The sequence below is a fragment of the Papilio machaon genome, chromosome 18 (genome assembly GCF_912999745.1).
Source record: "Papilio machaon chromosome 18, ilPapMach1.1, whole genome shotgun sequence".
Classification (NCBI taxonomy): domain Eukaryota; kingdom Metazoa; phylum Arthropoda; class Insecta; order Lepidoptera; family Papilionidae; genus Papilio; species Papilio machaon.
The window spans coordinates 2,361,595-2,380,727 of record NC_060003.1 but is presented as its reverse complement, the minus strand read 5'-3'; the positions used below and the strand labels follow the sequence as shown (position 1 = coordinate 2,380,727).

At 36.0% G+C, this 19,133-nt stretch overlaps 1 protein-coding gene across 1 annotated transcript in view; it reads left to right on the top strand.

Annotated features, from left to right (window-relative positions):
• The window catches only part of LOC106715493 (ecdysone 20-monooxygenase), a 41,856-nt gene that overhangs the window by 8,055 nt on the left and 14,668 nt on the right, over positions 1-19,133 (top strand). The window contains exons 2-3 of the mRNA XM_045682109.1: positions 17,401-17,611; positions 18,022-18,220. Of these exons, the coding sequence (XP_045538065.1) occupies positions 17,401-17,611; positions 18,022-18,220 (410 nt within the window). The remainder of the gene's footprint in view (positions 1-17,400; positions 17,612-18,021; positions 18,221-19,133) is intronic.

The window sequence follows — 19,133 nt, the reverse complement described above, 5'->3', positions numbered from 1 at the left end:
TTCCGCATTTCGTCTGATGAGTATGGTGTTGGAGGCCTAATTTTAGTCCTCTTTCTATTCTCACCCCTTTTCTTATAAGGAAAGGATGGGAGGGGAGGTGGATTTGATGGAGGAGGAGATGCGTTGGAAGGTTTAAAATTCTCTTTTTGGGCGTCTCCTCCTTCGTCGATTGAGGGTAGGCAACGCATCTGCAATTGCAATGTCTATGGTCAGCGGTCGCTTCGCCATTTCGGCGAATTCATGTGGCCGCTTGTTCGCTTGCCACCGCTTGTAATATAAAAGAAAAACAAAAAAAATGACTTTCAAAATATCATTATGTTTACGGTCTGGTGATTTAAATTGGTACTTAAATATGTTTTAAATGGCAACCCTAATAAAAATGGTATTAAACCACAGTAGGATTTTGGTCGAATTGTATTTATTTAGTTATCATTGTACCTGTACGTAAGGTAAAGAAGGAGATGCGTCAAACAAACAAATGAAAATTCGTATTTCGAACTTAATTTATTGAGATAGCTGAAACAAATTGAATGAGTTCTTGCAAGTTTTTACTATGTTCTCATTTGGAGATCCCGGTATGGAACAAAACTTGTTTCGTGATTTTTTATTATTTCTACAAGTCGTTAGTGGTTCGACGTAGTGTATGTAGACCTACCGCAACCTTTCGACGATCTGGTTAAAATTGCGAGAATCTCCAGTAGAGTTTAACAGTCTATAACAACATCTGTTGCGGAATGGGTTTGACTGGTGAAATACCACGACATCAGAGAAGATTGGCGTGATGTTGAATTATTCTGCGTTTCATTCGCTGATGGCTGACTCTGAAGTCGTGATTTTAATTTTCTACCCTTTTATATTCCAATTCTCTTATGAAGGAATGAGAAGAGGAAAGAGAACAGTTACATACAAACGACAGCTTGCTGCTTTAATCTCTACACACGCTTTAATCTCTACACACGTATGACATCACGTACTTCTTAAGCAAATACCTTGTCATAAATATTTACAATTTTATATGTTATCACATCGAGTCCAATTTTATATTTACTGAGTCAAGACCAAGGCGTATAGGTACAATCATATCGTAATGTTTACATTAAATTAACGTAGGCACAGTTTTAAATTGCGTCGTAGAATGCACAAATCAAACACATGGAATTGACATCGAAATGTTTACATCAACATTTGTGTACTAACAATGATAAGGAGAAAATGTTTTGTTTGCATGTAAGGGATGTAAAAATTCCACCATTAATAAATTACAATATTGAGCCAAAATTAATTACCCAGGCGATGCCGGGCGCGAATAACTAGTTTTATATTTCATGACTTCACTAAATTTCCTGATCCAGTCAGGAATAAAAAAAAAGTGTAGTTCGAAGTTGTTTCAAGCAAATATATTTCTTTCATTGAGACGTTACGTTATAAAATGAAAATAAAAAAAAACTTTAATCATTTATATGTATCGTCGTATAAACTGGTAACTAAAACTACCCCATTAGTATGTTAAATTGATTGCCGAACCGGTCGTAATCCTTGATACGAAATTTTCGTGTCGACTACGCGCCTACTCGCCTTGAACCTGAGAAGGACGAGGCATTGTAGACCCACGAGTCGCTCCAACTGTAGTTCACCATCCGACTTATTTATCTACTAGCTGTTGCCCGCGTCTTTGTCTGTAATTAAAAAAAAACTTTACTTTTTCAGGGGTAGTATGTATCCGATGCATTCTCCCGGACTACGTTTTATTTCCAGCTGAATTGTGATTGTGCTGAACTTTTTTCTAAATCTGTTCAGTCGTTCCGGAGTTACGTAGTAAAATATATCCTTACATCCATCCATTTAAGTGCAAGTTTTTTCGTATTTCGTTATATAACATTAAATCGTACGTACGTATCGTTTTTTTCGCACAGAGTAAATTTTCTCGAAGATTCTTTTTTAATACTTCCGTATTTTATTTTAAATATTATATTGTTGCACCATGCTATTAACTAGCTTTTAACTAGTTCGTATTAGGCTATATTGCCTGAATTCGTTCTACAGCTACATTAAAGGTCAATCAGGTTTCATGCGTAGTACATCTACGGAGTTAAGGTGACCCTTAGTTTCGATTTAGTACAAGATATTTACACTAAGGGTCGGTTTACATTTAATGTACTTAGATCATTGTGAAAGACTTGTTCGAAGTATATTTCAGTGAGTTGATTAATTGACTTAGTTCGATATTTGGAATGAATTCAAGACCTGAAGGTACGCAGGGAAGCGTATGCGTAGTGTTATAGTGACACATATCCGATGCGGCGAGACAGACGGAGACCGGGCGACCTTCGCGACACAAAACGAACATCGAGCGACGCCGGTCTGCGGGGAAGCTGCGCCCTATACGTATATACGTATCAACATATAAAGATTGTAAAAAATTGTACAATTCAACGTTTATATCAATTTTTTTTAATCGCTGAAACCAACTTTGGTTATGATAACACCGTTTCAAAAATATGATAGTTTCCACAAAGTTATGACATTTCCGAATCTTATATTATGGATACGAATGTTTAGATGGATGGATGGATATTTATTTTAAGGTATCTCCGAAACGGTTCAACGGATATCGATGAAATTTGGCATAGATGTAGAGTAAAGACTGGTAGAACACATAGGCTACTAATACCGTTTTTTTAAGTCCGCGCGGTGCGGACTTAAACAGCGGGCGTCAGCTAGTAAAATATAAAATACTGTTAATAATTTATAGTTAGTGATGTTTGTTTCCGATTTTGTACACACAATTGGTTTTTTCATTAAAATATCTAAATATTTCAGATGAAAATACAAAATGATTGTGAGATAATTTTCGTTCACATTTATATATCTGGTGTACTTTTAAAATCATATCAATACAATGTAAATTCTAGTAATTATTCTAACCTAAAACAGTCACGTCAACAAACTACGAGTATAACAATTGTATCCTTGGCGCTGATAGCGGTTGAAAATACTAAATTGGCAACAAGACATTAACATAAAAGACATGACATTAAAAGGATTTAAGAATTTATTCCGTATGACTTTGGCTCGAAAGCGAAGGGTGGATGTCTCGACGATTTTTATTTTGTTAGTATTCTTTTACTCCTCTTAAAAAAAAATTATTTTATTACCGCTTATATTGGCTTTATAGTAAACTAGTAATTAGTTATTCATTATTAAACACTAAATAATATCTTATTAAAATTACTTCACACTTGCGAGTTTTTTTAAACATACTTCGTAAACGTTTAATCGGACAGGAAATTAATGTTAATTAGTGTTATCTACAAGTTTATGTTCGCAAAAGTTAAAATAAAAGTCAACTTATAGCTTCGTTTGAAGCAGCCACGCTGTTTTCATTTGTCTTTAATTTAATTTTTAAAAAAATTCATTTATAAATTTCATTAAAAAATTGTTGAAGTTAGTAAAAAAAATCAACTAGCTCTGTACCTACAAGCGTATATTAGGTACATATTTGAAACATACATACGTCTACGCATACATACTCTTTGGTTGCGAGCACTTTTTTCCCGGCTTTCTTTTGTCATGTCTCCAATCTGGTTGATGCTCGTCAAGGGCGCCTCAATTTCGCAACATAAACTTGACTCGTTACTTTTTCTTAGTAGCCGATCCTTACATAAATACGACCAATTACTGAGAGACTAACTGACTGATAAATTTAGATATATAAAGATATAGATTATGTTTGTACAGCAAATTATATTATTACGTAGACGAGACCTAAGCAATAATGAAGTAGTACTAAATAGCAATATATTATTATTTGTACTTTGTGAGAACGGTCCACAGTGAGAGAGTAATCAATTAAAATTGCCGATGAACTATGTGAACCGGCCTCAATAAACGCGGAAGAGGTTGCCACATATCGCCTTCAAACTACACCTTGTCATCGACAATGTTTACAGATCATAAATATAACTTTCACAATTAAACTTGTAATCCTTGTTGTTATAAATACTTTTATTGCCTACTTATTTTTTATATGAATGTGATTTATTTAAACAATAACATGATAACCCATTTTCCACTACAGCTAGCCGCACGGCCGGCCCGTCCGCACCAGTGGAAATAGTACACAATACGTCTGTAGAAGTAACGGTTGTTAGCTAGCCACTAAGTGGCAAAGGCACTAAAAGCTGGCTTTTCTGGTCACGACAAAAATATAGACAAATTTTATAGCTTTGATTGTATTTATTAACCGGTAATAGTTGCCCGCGACTTCGTCCGCGTGGAATTAAAAAATGTAGTAATAAATATAATCTATGTAACCCGGAATATTGTATTTTCCCAATTTTTTTCACATCGGTTCAGTAGTTTCGGAGCTTATTCAATCTTTACGCTTTAAAACATTAGTATAAATAAATCGGAAACACTATTTAAATAATTTGTTAAGAAATCGATTTTTGATTTTATGATATTTTTCAATATAATATTGATTATTGAGCGCCACAGGACTTCTTTTCGCTTTTAAACGGGACCAAATTATATACAAGTTAGATTTCCAGGCGTGGTGGTAATGATTTTTGCATATTTTAGCACCATATAAACTACCTGTTCTGGTCGGGACAGTAATTTAAATATTACACGTTAAAGATAACCTGTAAAACATAAACGTAGCTTTGCATAGTTACTTAATATAGCTTTTTTGTATGTAGAAATTATTCAAAATGGTTCCAATATTTCAAAAAATACTCTATCTTATATGAGGCAAATGTATAAGTATGTAAGACATATTTTTTTAATTAGAATTATTCTTCCAGCCGTCGCACATCAATTTGAGACATTAAAAAAATTTATATGAAAATTCAATTATCAATTAAAATCGAATTCAATCAATTATTAGTTTCGAACAATAAAACTGGCCGCATATAATGGCGGTATCTATTGCTCATTTTTTATCTGTGATACAATGGTGTGAATAAAATAGTTCACTAAACGTTTTTACTCGTGTTTGCGTCCGTCGGTTTCTTTGTATCTAGAGATGGATTTTTAGATAATACGATGCAAATGTAAATTAATTATTATTGTGATCAACTCGAGCCATTTCGCGGTAAGTAGCAAAAAGTTTATTTGGAATTAAAAAGATAATAAAAGTGTTACAGACTAAAAATTAAGAGCTATTAAAAACAAAAGAATAAGACGGACTGCCGTTTTAATGCATGTTAATTTTATACCATTAGTGACTAAATTGAATGATTATTATGTTTGTAACTGTGTAATTTCAGTGTGGTCCCATTTTTATAAGTATTTTTTTTATTTATTTTGCCACCGACGCAACCCATTATCTAAACGAAAAATCACTTCTTTTTTTTTCGAATATATAGGTAGCTATAGATATATATTTGTTATACTCTTGTAAAATTGCTTCCTTTAAGATTGCTTCATTCTGATTATCTGTTTGTTTTTGTTTGTTTAAACATTTTTTTCGCTCGGCAAGTGTTCAGTAAATGTTTGTATGGAATATTTGTTGTCTGGTACAATGACATATTCATTTTGTATTAACAAATATAGATTAACTAACATTACAACAAATTATAAATCGAAAAAACGAACATTAATCGATCAAGAAAAATCTTCAACAAGCTTTTGTCAAGTTTTAATATTTTTTAGAAAAATAATAAACATGTCTATTTATACAACGTGATAAATTAAAATAACAAATTAGAAATTAACGTCATGCAAATAATAAAACGTGAATAATTTATATACATCTAAGAATGACCGATGTTTCCCAACCAATATTTGCGCATGATTAATTCTGATACAGGACGCAGCTCTATAAGAACATTAAAGGATACGCTTTAGGCAAAATGCCTTTGCTTTTTTACTTATTTTATTCTGAGAAATGCGAGCAAATTTTTGGCAAGTCTGGCGCAGGACCTTGTAGGTAGATTAGGAAACTGGTTCGTCTCGGGAATTTTGTGCTTTTTAAATATGTATCTTATTAATAAACCTTCTTACCGCCTGTCACTCAAAAATGATCTTCAAAGGTTAGTCTTCAGGCATTAAAACATATTTGCTTATGCTATACTATCAACCAGACATCTAACGGTAAAAATTTAGTAAATTTACTAGATTTTTTATTTAAATGTAATGAAATACTAGTCAAATACAAAAAAAAAACATGTTGATATAAGGGAAATATATAGACAAATTAAGACATAAAATGACAGACATTTATATTTAAAGATTAATATATTCAGTTCTTTTTCACATAAACATTTTCGCCTATCATTTCTAGTTATTTAATAATGAAGACGAACACGCGATGGCCAATTTTACGAGTTTTTTGACCTAGGCGAGATCTTTCGTCGAGTGAAACGGATTTGATAAAGTATGTTCGTACAAGATATTAAAATATCAAACGGTCTCCGGGAAGATAACCTTAACAGAAATAGTTATATAAAAATTTAAAAAACAATAATATGCTTTTTAATCTGTGTAAATGGCAATATTTTTATGCTAGTACCGTAGTATTGTAATGTCTTACGAATGATTCAAAAAGGGGTATCCGACAAAGTTCTGACCCGGTGGGCACAAGGAAACTAAATTATGATAGCCCACTAGCGCCCTCATAAAGTGTCTCAAGATCTTGGTCGTACTGCTTGTCATTTTCTATGCCAGAGTAGGTATTACATGTTTTATGATAGACCTAACCGCGACAGCAGCGCCTCTCTCGTCAGATCAATGTATATTTCTAATAAATCATTTTGTGACTATATGTGGTCTTAACCCCATATAGTAGTCTAGGCTCTAATATGATAATAAATTAAATTAGACTCGTCTTAAATTAGACAAACATCGGTACTGTCGCAAAATCAATTTCGTTATAGTGTAAATTCGAAGATGGTACATCAATTTAATCCGACCAACCGACCCGGGTAATGTCGTTAAACTGCGTCCAGACCACCGGAGGACGGGCAGCAGCGTCCCTTACAAAACGGTGGAGAAGCACTGCGATCGCCAACCCGCCTGCCAAGCGTGGCGATTATGGCAAATTCCCCCCACATGATGGCCACAAATGAAGTACGGCCCCCAGTACCCGGCGGCGCCGCCGTTCCTGGTTACGGTAGCGGCCAGGGTGACGGCGGTGCAGGGGGTGCTAAGAATCCCCGGTTCGGATACGGCTACCACACACGACGACCTTTGGCCCTGGCAACACTGAACACGCGCACACTGCGGACGGACGAGAGGATCGCGGAGCTCGAAGAAGAATTGAGCAAGTTACGTTGGGACATTATAGGTTTATCCGAAGTCCGAAGAGAGGGGGAGGACACGATAATCCTCAAGTCCGGCAACTTGTTCTTCTTCCGGGAAGGCGACCAACAGTCCCAAGGTGGTGTCGGGTTTATCGTCCACAAGTCCCTCGTGAACAATGTGGTGAAGATCGTGAGTGTGTCCACCAGGGTGGCGTACCTTATACTCAGAATATCCAAACGGTATTCGCTGAAGGTCATACAGGTCTACGCGCCGACTTCGACACACTCCGACGAAGAGGTTGAAACTATGTATGAGGACATCTCACAAGCCATACATAGTTCCGAAACCTACTACACCGTTGTCATGGGGGACTTCAACGCAAAATTGGGCAAACGGGACGGAAACGAGCTGCTGGTAGGCAAGTTTGGATATGGACAGCGGAACCACCGGGGCCACTTGCTGGCCGGCTTCATGGAGAAGGAGGGACTCTACATGATGAACTCCTTCTTCAGGAAGCAAGTGCAGAGGAAGTGGACCTGGATGAGTCCAGATGGTGTTACGAAGAATGAGATTGACTTCATCATGTCGACAAAGAAGCAAATATTCAATGATGTCTCAGTGATCAACGCGGTTAAACCTGGGAGCGATCACCGAATAGTCCGAGGCACATTGAATATCGATGTCAAGCTCGAACGAAGTCGACTGATGGGGTCTACGCTCCGACCAGCGCCCGTCCATATTCACAATGCCGAAAACTTTCAGCTCGAACTCCGAAACCAATTTGACTGCCTGGGGAGTAGCGTGGACGATCTGAATGACGGGTTCGTGCAGGCTCTGCACACGGTGGGTTCTAAGTACTTCAAGACCCACCGTAGAAGCGCGTCCAAGAAACTCTCAGACCATACTCTTGGGCTCATGAAGGAAAGGCGTGACATGACACTGCGCTCTTCAGACGATGCGGAACGGTATCGGCTGCTAAATAGACAGATCTCGACTAGCATAAAGCGCGACATACGCCGATTTAACACCAATCGTGTTAAATTGGCTATCGAGCGAAATCAGGGCTCCAAAGTGTTTTCCCGAGATCTGTCTATTGGGCAAAGTCAGCTGACGACGCTGAAAACTGAGGAGGGCAGGGTTGTGTCCTCCAGACCTGAGCTCTTGAGTGAGGTTGAGAGGTTCTATGGGCAGCTATACGCTACGCAAAAACCCGTCACAAATCTGGCGGAAGATCCTAGAGCCAGGTTGACCCGACACTTCACCGAAGACATCCCCGACGTCAGTCTCGACGAGATTAGTGTGGCCCTCCAACAACTGAAGAACAACAAGGCGCCGGGGGATGACGGAGTTACAACAGAGTTATTGAGGGCAGCTGGAGAACCGGCACTCAGGGTTCTTCAAAAGCTCTTTAATTCCGTCATTCTCGAGGGACATACGCCAAAGGCATGGAGCAGAAGTGTGGTGGTGCTGTTCTTCAAAAAGGGCGATAAAGCCCTTCTGAAGAACTACAGGCCCATCTCACTTCTGAGCCATGTCTATAAGTTGTTCTCGAGGGTCATCACGAACCGTCTCGCTCGCAGATTCGACGACTTCCAGCCTCCCGAACAAGCCGGTTTCCGTAAAGGCTTTAGTACCGTAGACCACATACATACGCTGAGGCAGGTGATACAGAAGACCGAAGAGTACAACCTGCCATTATGCTTGGCGTTTGTGGACTACGAGAAAGCCTTCGATTCGGTCGAGACCTGGGCGGTACTGCAGTCTCTCCAGAGGTGCCAAATCGACTACCGGTACATCGAAGCGCTACGGTGTTTGTACGAAAACGCCACTATGTCAGTCCGAGTACAGGGTCAGGACACGAAACCGATTCAACTGCAGCGCGGTGTAAGACAGGGTGACGTCATTTCCCCGAAACTCTTCACCGCGGCGTTGGAAGACGTTTTCAAGGTCCTCGACTGGAAAGGACTAGGCATCAACATCAACGGCGAGTACATCACGCACTTGCGCTTTGCTGATGACATTGTAGTCATGGCTGAGACCATGGAGGGACTCTGTACAATGCTCGATGACCTCAATACAGCCTCCGAACGAGTGGGTCTGAAAATGAACATGGATAAGACGAAGATCATGTCGAATATCCATGTTCCACCCACTCCAATAACCATCGGAGGCCATACCCTCGAAGTTGTCGACGAGTATGTTTACCTAGGACAAACTGTCCAGTTAGGTAGGTCCAACTTCGAGAAGGAGGTCAATCGCCGAATCCGACTTGGATGGGCAGCGTTCGGGAAGCTACGGGGTATCCTCTCGTCCCAAGACTTACCGCAGTGTCTCAAGACGAAAGTCTACGACCAGTGTGTGTTGCCAGTGTTGACCTATGGAACTGAGACGTGGCCCCTCACTGCGGGCAACATTAGGCGGCTCAAAGTCACAGAAAGGGCAATGGAGAGGGCAATGCTCGGAATCTCTCTGCGTGATCGCATCAGAAATGATGTGATCCGCAGCAGAACCAAAGTAACCGACATTGCCCAAAGAATTGTAAACCTTAAGTGGCGATGGGCCGGCCATATTGCCCGCAGAACGGACGGCCGATGGGGCCGCAAAGTGCTGGAATGGCGGCCACGTACAGGTCGACGCAGCGTGGGCAGGCCTCCCGCAAGATGGACCGATGATCTGGTCAAGGTTGCGGGAGTATCCTGGATGCGGGTTGCACAGGACCGATCATCGTGGCGATCTTTGGGGGAGGCCTATGCCCAGCAGTGGGCGTTACGAGGCTGAATGGATGGATGGATGGATGGACATCAATTTAATTTCCGACAGTTTTCACTTCATTGAGTTAATGCAATATGCAAGGCTTGTAATAGTTTCTTTCACAATAACTGTTGCGGATTTGTAAATTTCATTTTATCTAAAAATGAAATTACTAGATTATAACTGTATGCAATAATAATGGTTCAATAAGGTTTCATATGTCTACCTTAGCGATGTAAAAATTTGCAAGATACATCAAAGTGACACGTAGACAATTTCAGTAGATAGTTCTTCCAAATGTCTTCTTAGCTTCACTTAATTATTTCGCCAAAACGTTCTCGAAATTAGACACTGTTTTAAATTAAGCAGCTTTTACTCTGTTTTGTAACAACAAATGTACTTAATTGTGGCAAAAACAAATTAGTCTTGTATTCAGTAAGTTGTTTAATTTAATAACAATATGTTTATGAAGACAAATATTGACAAAACTAATTACACTAAAATTATGTATTATTTGCAATACTTTATCCACTTTCTGGAATATAAAAGAAATGTGAATGAACTGTTCAGAAGTTGCTTACCTAATATTATATGCTTATCATGCGAAGTAATTTAATCCAAATTGTAAACATTCTAATTACAGATTACATATTTGTTACCACAAAACGGGGGTATTGCCCACAAGGCAATTAAAATTGTTTGCTATTTTTACGAATCATCAGAGTACTTTTTCAAGTATTTTCTATGATATTAGGTTTTACAAATTGCAACAAGTTGCAGTTCAATTGCCGTTTTATTATTTACATGAACTGGCTGAAGTTTAATTTTAATTGAAACGATTTGAGATAACATTAATAAGGTGTACATTTTGCATTGTAATAATTAACAAACAAAATCACTAATAAATGCAAACATCAACTATTAAATGATACCAAATAGATACAATGTTGAATTGAGTACTATTCTATGCATTTTACATTAAGGCATAGTACCTATATGCAATCGTAGAGCTAATCCTATCCAATGCAACTTTAACCAGTTTGTATGTTCACAGATTGTTAATATTTTGTTCTTTTTAGTGATGTGTAGTATTGTGATAAAATAACGAGTATGGTTAAGTAGTAATCATTGCAATGCGTTGCCGAGTCTTGACTAATCAAAGACGGACCGAAGGAGTCTCGATCATAAATTGGCATTAAATGCTTCGCTTACAATCTTTTTGAAACATATGCTATTCGATTATTGTAATTGGTAATTAATGTTATAATATTATTTATAATTATTTCTCATCTTACGGTGGACCGACGATATAGTTCGCACGGCGGGAAGTCGTTGGATGCGGAAGGCGGAGGACCACGGAATATCGAAGACATTGGGAAAGGCCTATGTGGGCAGATAAATGCTGTTGATGTTGATGATGATGATCTTCGAGGGGTCGTTTAATTTTCATCGAATTCCTAGGAAGTTTGTGTGTATGGTTCACTAATTCGCAACTAAGTCTAGTCATATTATTCTGTGAAATTTCTGATGAAAGACTTATGATAGTCCGCGTATTCTTTGCACCAAAAAGTTCGCTCTGATCGTAGTTTTCTAAGGAGCAAATTAAAAACGAGTTATTTTCACAATGTAGTGATCCATTTTCGTTTGATAAGTTAATTTTGCATTTTGATTATTTAATTTTGTTTAACATTTTTGTTTGTTTTTTTCAATCCTGCGGTTGCTGTTATTTGATATATTAACCACATAGAAAGTAGTCTTGTTGTCCCTGAACATTGAACAGTTGTAAAGATATTGCCGGAAAATAACGCTGACTGATTGACCATGGTTTCCACTATCGTAATGCTCTTACAAATACATTCAATGTTCCTTTACTATAATTTATTTCCTGTTAAATTCAATTTATTACGGAAGAACTCTCTGGAAAGAAAATAAGCTGCTAGAAAAACAATGTTTAAATGTAATAATTTATTATTTAATAGAACATGTATATTGCCACGTACATTTTAATCACAAGAAGCGCTTTGAAATTTATCGATTCGCGATTTTTTTTCCTTAATTCAAATATTTTTTTTATAAATTACCAGCGTGTTTGAATTATCACGCCAGCACGTAACTAGGTGACCATTTAATAACGCAGTGATTACTTTAGCAAAACAATTTTCGTGCGCTATTTTTGCTTATCATTTAATTAGCTTATAGCTTCGAGAGAAATATGCTTAATGATTTAACAATAATAACAAAATGTCGTCTTGAAGATTCATCGGACTGGATTGTGAATTATTTCGGTACATCGCATGTCCTTGAAAGTTATTTTAACGTGTGACGTAATAAGCGATATAATTATGATGGTTGCTATTTTTAGCCGACTTCAAAAAGAAGGAGGTTATCAATTCGACTGTATTTTTTTTTTTTTTTTATGTGTGTTACCGCGAAACTCCGCCCCTGGTGGTCCGATTTTGATGAAAAATATTTTAATCGAAAGGAAGTGCTTGCAGGTGGGTCCCATTTTTTTGTTTTTTTTTTTAAATAACTAGAAGACTAGTAGATTTTGAATATAGCTTCAAAATTTGTTGTGAAAATTAGGGACATTTTTGCTTTCAGCGCTTACGTAGGCTAAACTATAGGACCTACATAAAAATGTTGTATGGCGAATTGTAGCTCTTTAAATGTGCTAAATAAAAGTCAGCGATAGCATATATCTATCTTTTATAGTTTTCTCACAATAACCATTTTTTTCTTCAGAAACATCAATTAAATTCATGCCCTATTTCCGACGCTATTATTCGAGTTCAGTATTAACCCTTATGTAAATAAACATGTTCATTATCAAGAGAATTTAATGTAGATTATATTTGCAATTGAAACTATATCATTCTGTCTAATAGTTTAGGAGATATCGTAAGAATAAAATTACGCGGAAACGAAAAATGCTACACGAAAAGCACAATTTTGCTTTCTGGGCTTACGTAGGTCAAACTATATGACTTACATAAAAATGATGTATCGAGTAATTATAGATCCTTAAATTTGCTAAATAACAGTCTTCGGTGGCATATATCTATCATCTATGGATGTCTCACAAAAACCATGTTATTGTGAACAAACTTCGATTAAAATGCACACGAAAAACAGCGTCGTAAGCTTACGGCGCTATTATATTATATTCAATATGAATCCTTATCCAAATAAATATGTTTGATGGCTAGAGTATTAAATGCAGATTACATTAGCCTTTAAACTATGTAATTCTGATCAATAGTTTGGGAGATATTAAATAATTAAACTCTACGCGCATTCGAAAAATGCTAGTGCGGCGCGCGGCTGGACAAAATTAAAGGCACGCTACGATGTATTAGTTCGTTAATTTTCAATTTGTATACCGATTTTGATAATTATTTCATTGTTTAAAGGATAAGTGGTTATCTGCTGCATTCTAAATTAGTTTTTGAATTGAAGTACACACATATCAAATAGGAAAGTCCTTTTCTTTATTTGTCTTATTTATGTCTTTATATGTATTAAGGAAATTTGTAATTGAACTTCAAATTCACTAAAAATTGTGAAATAAAACAAAAATTTTAAGAAAAAAAATAGCCGACTTCAAAAAAAAACAATCTCAAACAAAATGCACTCAAAAGTAACCTAAAAAAACCAATTTCAAACAAAATGCACTCAAAAGTAACATAAAAAAACAATTTTAAACAAAATGCATTCAAAAGTACCATAAAAAACAATCTCAAACAAAATGCACTAAAAAGAAACAAAATAATGACATGAAAACTTCTTTCTTTCTTTCTTCTCTCTTTCAAAAACCCTCTAAACTCTAAAGAAAGTTCTCTTCTTTCTTGTAACATGTCTATATTGTATAATTATTGTTATTTTGGAGTCGGTTTCGGCCTAAGTAGGGACATAAACGTAAGTATGTCTCATACATCTCAAATATAAAATGTATAATATTATATTTACTTCGGCCGACACCGACTGCGAAATAACAATAATTATACAATATAGACATGTTACAAGAAAGAAGAGAACTTTCTTTAGAGTTTAGAGGGTTTTTGAAAGAGAGAAGAAAGAAAGAAAGAAGTTTTCATGTCATTATTTTGTTTCTTTTTAGTGCATTTTGTTTGAGATTGTTTTTTATGGTACTTTTGAATGCATTTTGTTTAAAATTGTTTTTTTATGTTACTTTTGAGTGCATTTTGTTTGAAATTGGTTTTTTTAGGTTACTTTTGAGTGCATTTTGTTTGAAATTGGTTTTTTTAGGTTACTTTTGAGTGCATTTTGTTTGAGATTGTTTTTTTTTTGAAGTCGGCTATTTTTTTTCTTATTTTGTTTAATTGTGACAATGTTTCTGATGTTGTCAGAATCATAATACGACTAATTTACGAGTTGACAATAATTTTTTTTCACACTTCATTTCATTTATCGCCCGGTATGTAAATTCCGGTCGTAAGTCCGCACCTTATGTTATTTTCCCTTTTAAGGTACGATATTGTATTTTTTATGGATAGAAGTGTACATGAATTAATTTCACCATTCAAATGTTTTGAATCTAGATCTATTCTAGAACATTCCTTCGTTAATATAGTTGCAAGTACCATATAAGTAGGTACAAATTCCTCACTAAGGCCGATGGTTTAAAAAAGAATCAGAGCAATGTATTTGAATTTTCTATTTTAACACAGACAGACACCCAGACAAGAACTTTTTAGACGTCTAAAGTTGTCCCCGTCGATGTTCACTTGAGTTATGTTACTTTTTGTTAGCACATTACAACGTCGGCTAAATTGGCGCGCTTTTGCACTACATTTTGATCAATGCAAAAAAGATGGCGGATAAAAAAAGGCTGCCATAATGTCGAAATCATAAAATTAAGCAATATAATTATAACGTATGCTTTTAAGAGTTTAAATATTTAATATTTATAGTCATTTAAAGATAAGTTAGACTTCCTAACAAGTAATTTTTTTTTTAAAGAATTTGTACAATCTATTTACGAAATAATAACAACATAATTAAAATATAATTATGCCTTAAACCTTGGGTTTCTGAGACAAAAATCCCCGTTTAAAACATATTGTTATCTTTGTTTTTCAAAGATAACGACAGGGATGGAGATATGTTTTATACGGAGATTTGGTTTTCAGAAATAAACGATGAGTATTCTTTAGCCTAGATTTTCACTAATATATATAACCATAAATTACTATGTATTTATATAATTATTAGCAGAATCGATAACATAGAAGTTATTTGATATCCAAGTTATATTGCGACATCTCCATTCAATAACAATTTGCTGAGTCTTGTACGACATACGCCTATGTATTGTGGGTATGTATGCATTTCAATTGCGTCGTATTTAACTCGTGTCAAATTTAGCGATTAGGCAAAAAATATACACAAGTCCATTGCGACAAAAAGTAACTAACGTTGGAGTAATCAAATACCTAAAGCATTAGTGATAATCTGCAATTTTGGTTTCAACCTTTACTAAGTATGGGACTCTTATGTCAAAGACAAAATTTAAGTTGTATGATATTAGATTTTTAAAGAATTGGTAGCTTCACCTTAACTTTGCTACGCCTGCGAAAATTTATTTAAAAACACACATTGTTAGCTATTCGAATTTAATTCGGAGTCTTGCCCGACTTTCTCTCCTCTCGATTATGTCTTATTTAAATTTTGTTAAGTTACTCTTTTAGTAGCTTATTTTCCTTTGTGCAAAACTAGGGTAGTCAATCGCATTCCGCTCTTCAGATTGATTTAGCACAATTAAAAAAGAATTAAACAGCGACATAAACACCAGTACGAATTTATAGTATAATCTTCGAATAATACTTAATATTACTGATCGAAGTGGATTATTGTAGTATTCGTAGTTATATGACATATTGTTGTTTACTGTTACCCAGTCTATCCGTTACCGTAATTTGAGGCCTGGGGTGATTTACGAGCGATAAGCGGTTGCAAGTCATCGGCATACCGAGACGTCACCCGTTGTCAGATCCCGTTAATTTTTTATACATTTTATAGCAATATGCACTTGTGATGCAATGACCGCGCCTATAAAAATGATTGATGGATACAGATAAGAAATCGATCTTAAACAGTTGTTTATGGATTGCCTTTTGTATCCATAGATAAGTTTTGATGTTATATATATTTTTTTTGATAGAAAATACGTTATACATATTAATATATCTTAAAGTAGTCCAAACTTTTCTTCTCGTCTATGCTGACAATGGAATTCATATACTAGAAGAGTATGATACTTAACCTCTTTAAAAATAAACGAACAAACAGACCTAATCGTATTAAGTCAACATACTTATTCAATAACTCAAACAAACATTTGAGTTCTCCTATTTTAATTTGAGGGAGAAGTTGTGAAATCATAGATGTCAGATATGTCGAAATGATATTCGATCGTAAAAAAATACCGATCAATCTGCTGATCTGTCGGTCACTCATCGTGAAGTGCATCAGGTATTGGGGCGTAGCACTAACCGACGGTTACGTAACGCAGTTACGCAAAGTCAATGTCAAGATCGCTGCGTCAACCAACAGAGGTTAACAACCTCGATACCAAACATTCGACTTAAACACGTTCTGATGAAAAAATATTTAAGAACGAGATTCATTCATAAATGCGATCGATATATTTTCGTTTGAGTAGGTACCTGCGGTTTTGTTTCGCGTAATTTCTAAAAATAAAGTTGTAGTTACTTTACCGCTTTTTTATAGTTTTTGATTTGTGTTGGTGTTGAGACAGTTGTCATTTTTCCATACGAGTAATCTTCTACAGGGAGTAATTGTCGCATTGTTGAAATGTAGCAAACGCTTGTTACTTAGATACGTAACTTATTTGTTTCCATTCTCCCACTTTGATAGGAATAGTTAGATCAGTCAATTATGTTTCATCATGAATGATTAACCTTTGCTTAGAATGATTATTTACGGGCGTATAATGTTTTCTTTTGAATCAAGAAGGTACTTTGTAAAATTTCTATTATCTTAAAGATAACCAATTATACTGACGTTGTTAAACCAATTTCCGCATAATATGTAAAGATTAAAATAACTTCCGTTTAAAAAAGTCTCTCTGTTGAAATTATTCAAAAAACAACCAAAGCAAGAAAGGAACAATGTAAAAGCCTTCATGCTTAAATCAACAATAAGAAAAATCGATTAAAATAGTAATTGTCGTATTGTCCTGCTATTGTGATCGCAGACTACTTTTTACCTATTTTCCTACAAATAAAAGACTACAGGAATGTTTGGGTATTAATTTTATGATTACAAAGAAAAATAAACAAAGACATCCAGTTTTGCCAACATGAAGAAGTGAAGTTATATAATGTTATTCCTAATAACTAATGAAGTGATTTTTGTCAACAGAGTACACCTCCTCCCCTGGTGGACTGGTCAGGGGTGCCTACGCTCGTGTTAGTGCTGGTCGCACTGCTGATAGCAGCCACTGCACTACTAGCGCGGCCTCCCGACCGCAAGCAGTCACGGCTGCCCGGCCCTCCCGCACTGCCGCTACTCGGCACCAGATGGCTCTTCTGGAGTAGATACAGAATGAATAAACTGCATGAAGCTTATGAAGGTTAGAGAAGACAATTTTTCGAAGGTCCCAATATGAGAATACGAGAATATGAGAAATACTTTATTTATAACGTTATTTTTCTTAACGTGCACAAAAAGAAGGTGTGAAAACGAAAGAGTGAAAATGAGGATGAGAAGGGTACATCTTACCCTGTTGTTGTATGTTGCTTGTCAAGTAACTCTTAAATTGAATTTATAGGACGAAGAATTATACATAAGACCTTTTCATAAAGATTATGAAAAATAGTTAGATGCAAAAGTGAACCACTAGTAGAAACTGAGTAGTTACATAATAGTTAACAGGAATCATTAAATATCAAATGTGTATTATTTCATTACAATATGTGTAATGTCGAGATGTCGCTATCACTAACCAGCATCTCGCCGTCACAATGAGATATTTGCACGCAGACATGTTCAGGCGGTACGGGCCGATCTTCGCGGAGACGACACCAGGGGGCGCGGCGGTGGTGTCGATAGCGGAGCGCGCGGCGCTCGAGGCTGTGTTGCGCAACTCCAACAAGAGACCCTACCGGCCACCTACAGAGATCGTGCAGGTCTACCGCAAGAGCAGGCCCGACAGATATGCCACTACAGGACTTGTTAATGAGTTAGTATTTTATAGATATTGTCATATTTCTCACCGCCTCGAAAAATCTTACGAGTAACTCGGCAGAATTCAATTTTCAGTTTAGCGGGACGTAAAGGATGCGACATAAAGTATTGTAGCGGGCATGAGCCGCTAAGATATTTGAAAAAACGTAGGTGTTCATCTTAAGTACGAATAACTGCTGTACTTAGAGTCGTTTGAGGAAAAACCTTTGTATGAGAAGTCTACTACTTATGTGACCAAATAACTTAATTATTTCTGTTCAAACTGATATTTAATTTAGAAGCCTTACAGGTATATGTAAGTTATGTATTTTTATGTAGGTCCAAGTTCGTGTAATGTATGTATGTATGTATGTATGTTTACCACACCGGGTCAAGAAATATCTATAAGTTGTTCTGTAATTAGCATAATTTAAAAACAGTAATTTAATACATAATTTATAGCTAGAAGTTTTTACCGTAAGCACTAAGTCTTTGTGCCAGTTATCCAAGGCCTATCCAATCTAGACTCGCTAAACCTGCCCAACATAACCTATATCTAGGTTAAATACATTGGTTATTAGCTAACGGTTAATCTTACCTAGCTGGATTTCCATGGCTGTGTTACACCGCCATATTTGGTTGCTAAGCAACTTTACTTAAGCAGTGTTTCTAAGTAAGAAACCCGTGTTCATATTACTCGTTAATACTAGAAATACGAGAATAGTCTAACACTTCATTACTAAATTAGGAAGCACATAGTTAGTACGCCCAGTTTTTCCATAATTGGTTTTTTTACTATTATCAAATGAGGTTGCACTCTCCTGCGGCACTACGGACTGAAGGCAAACTTAATATATTTTATCAATGTTTAATTAAAAATGACAAAAAACTGTAAGACAAGACCTTTATGACATTTCGGAGGAGACTAC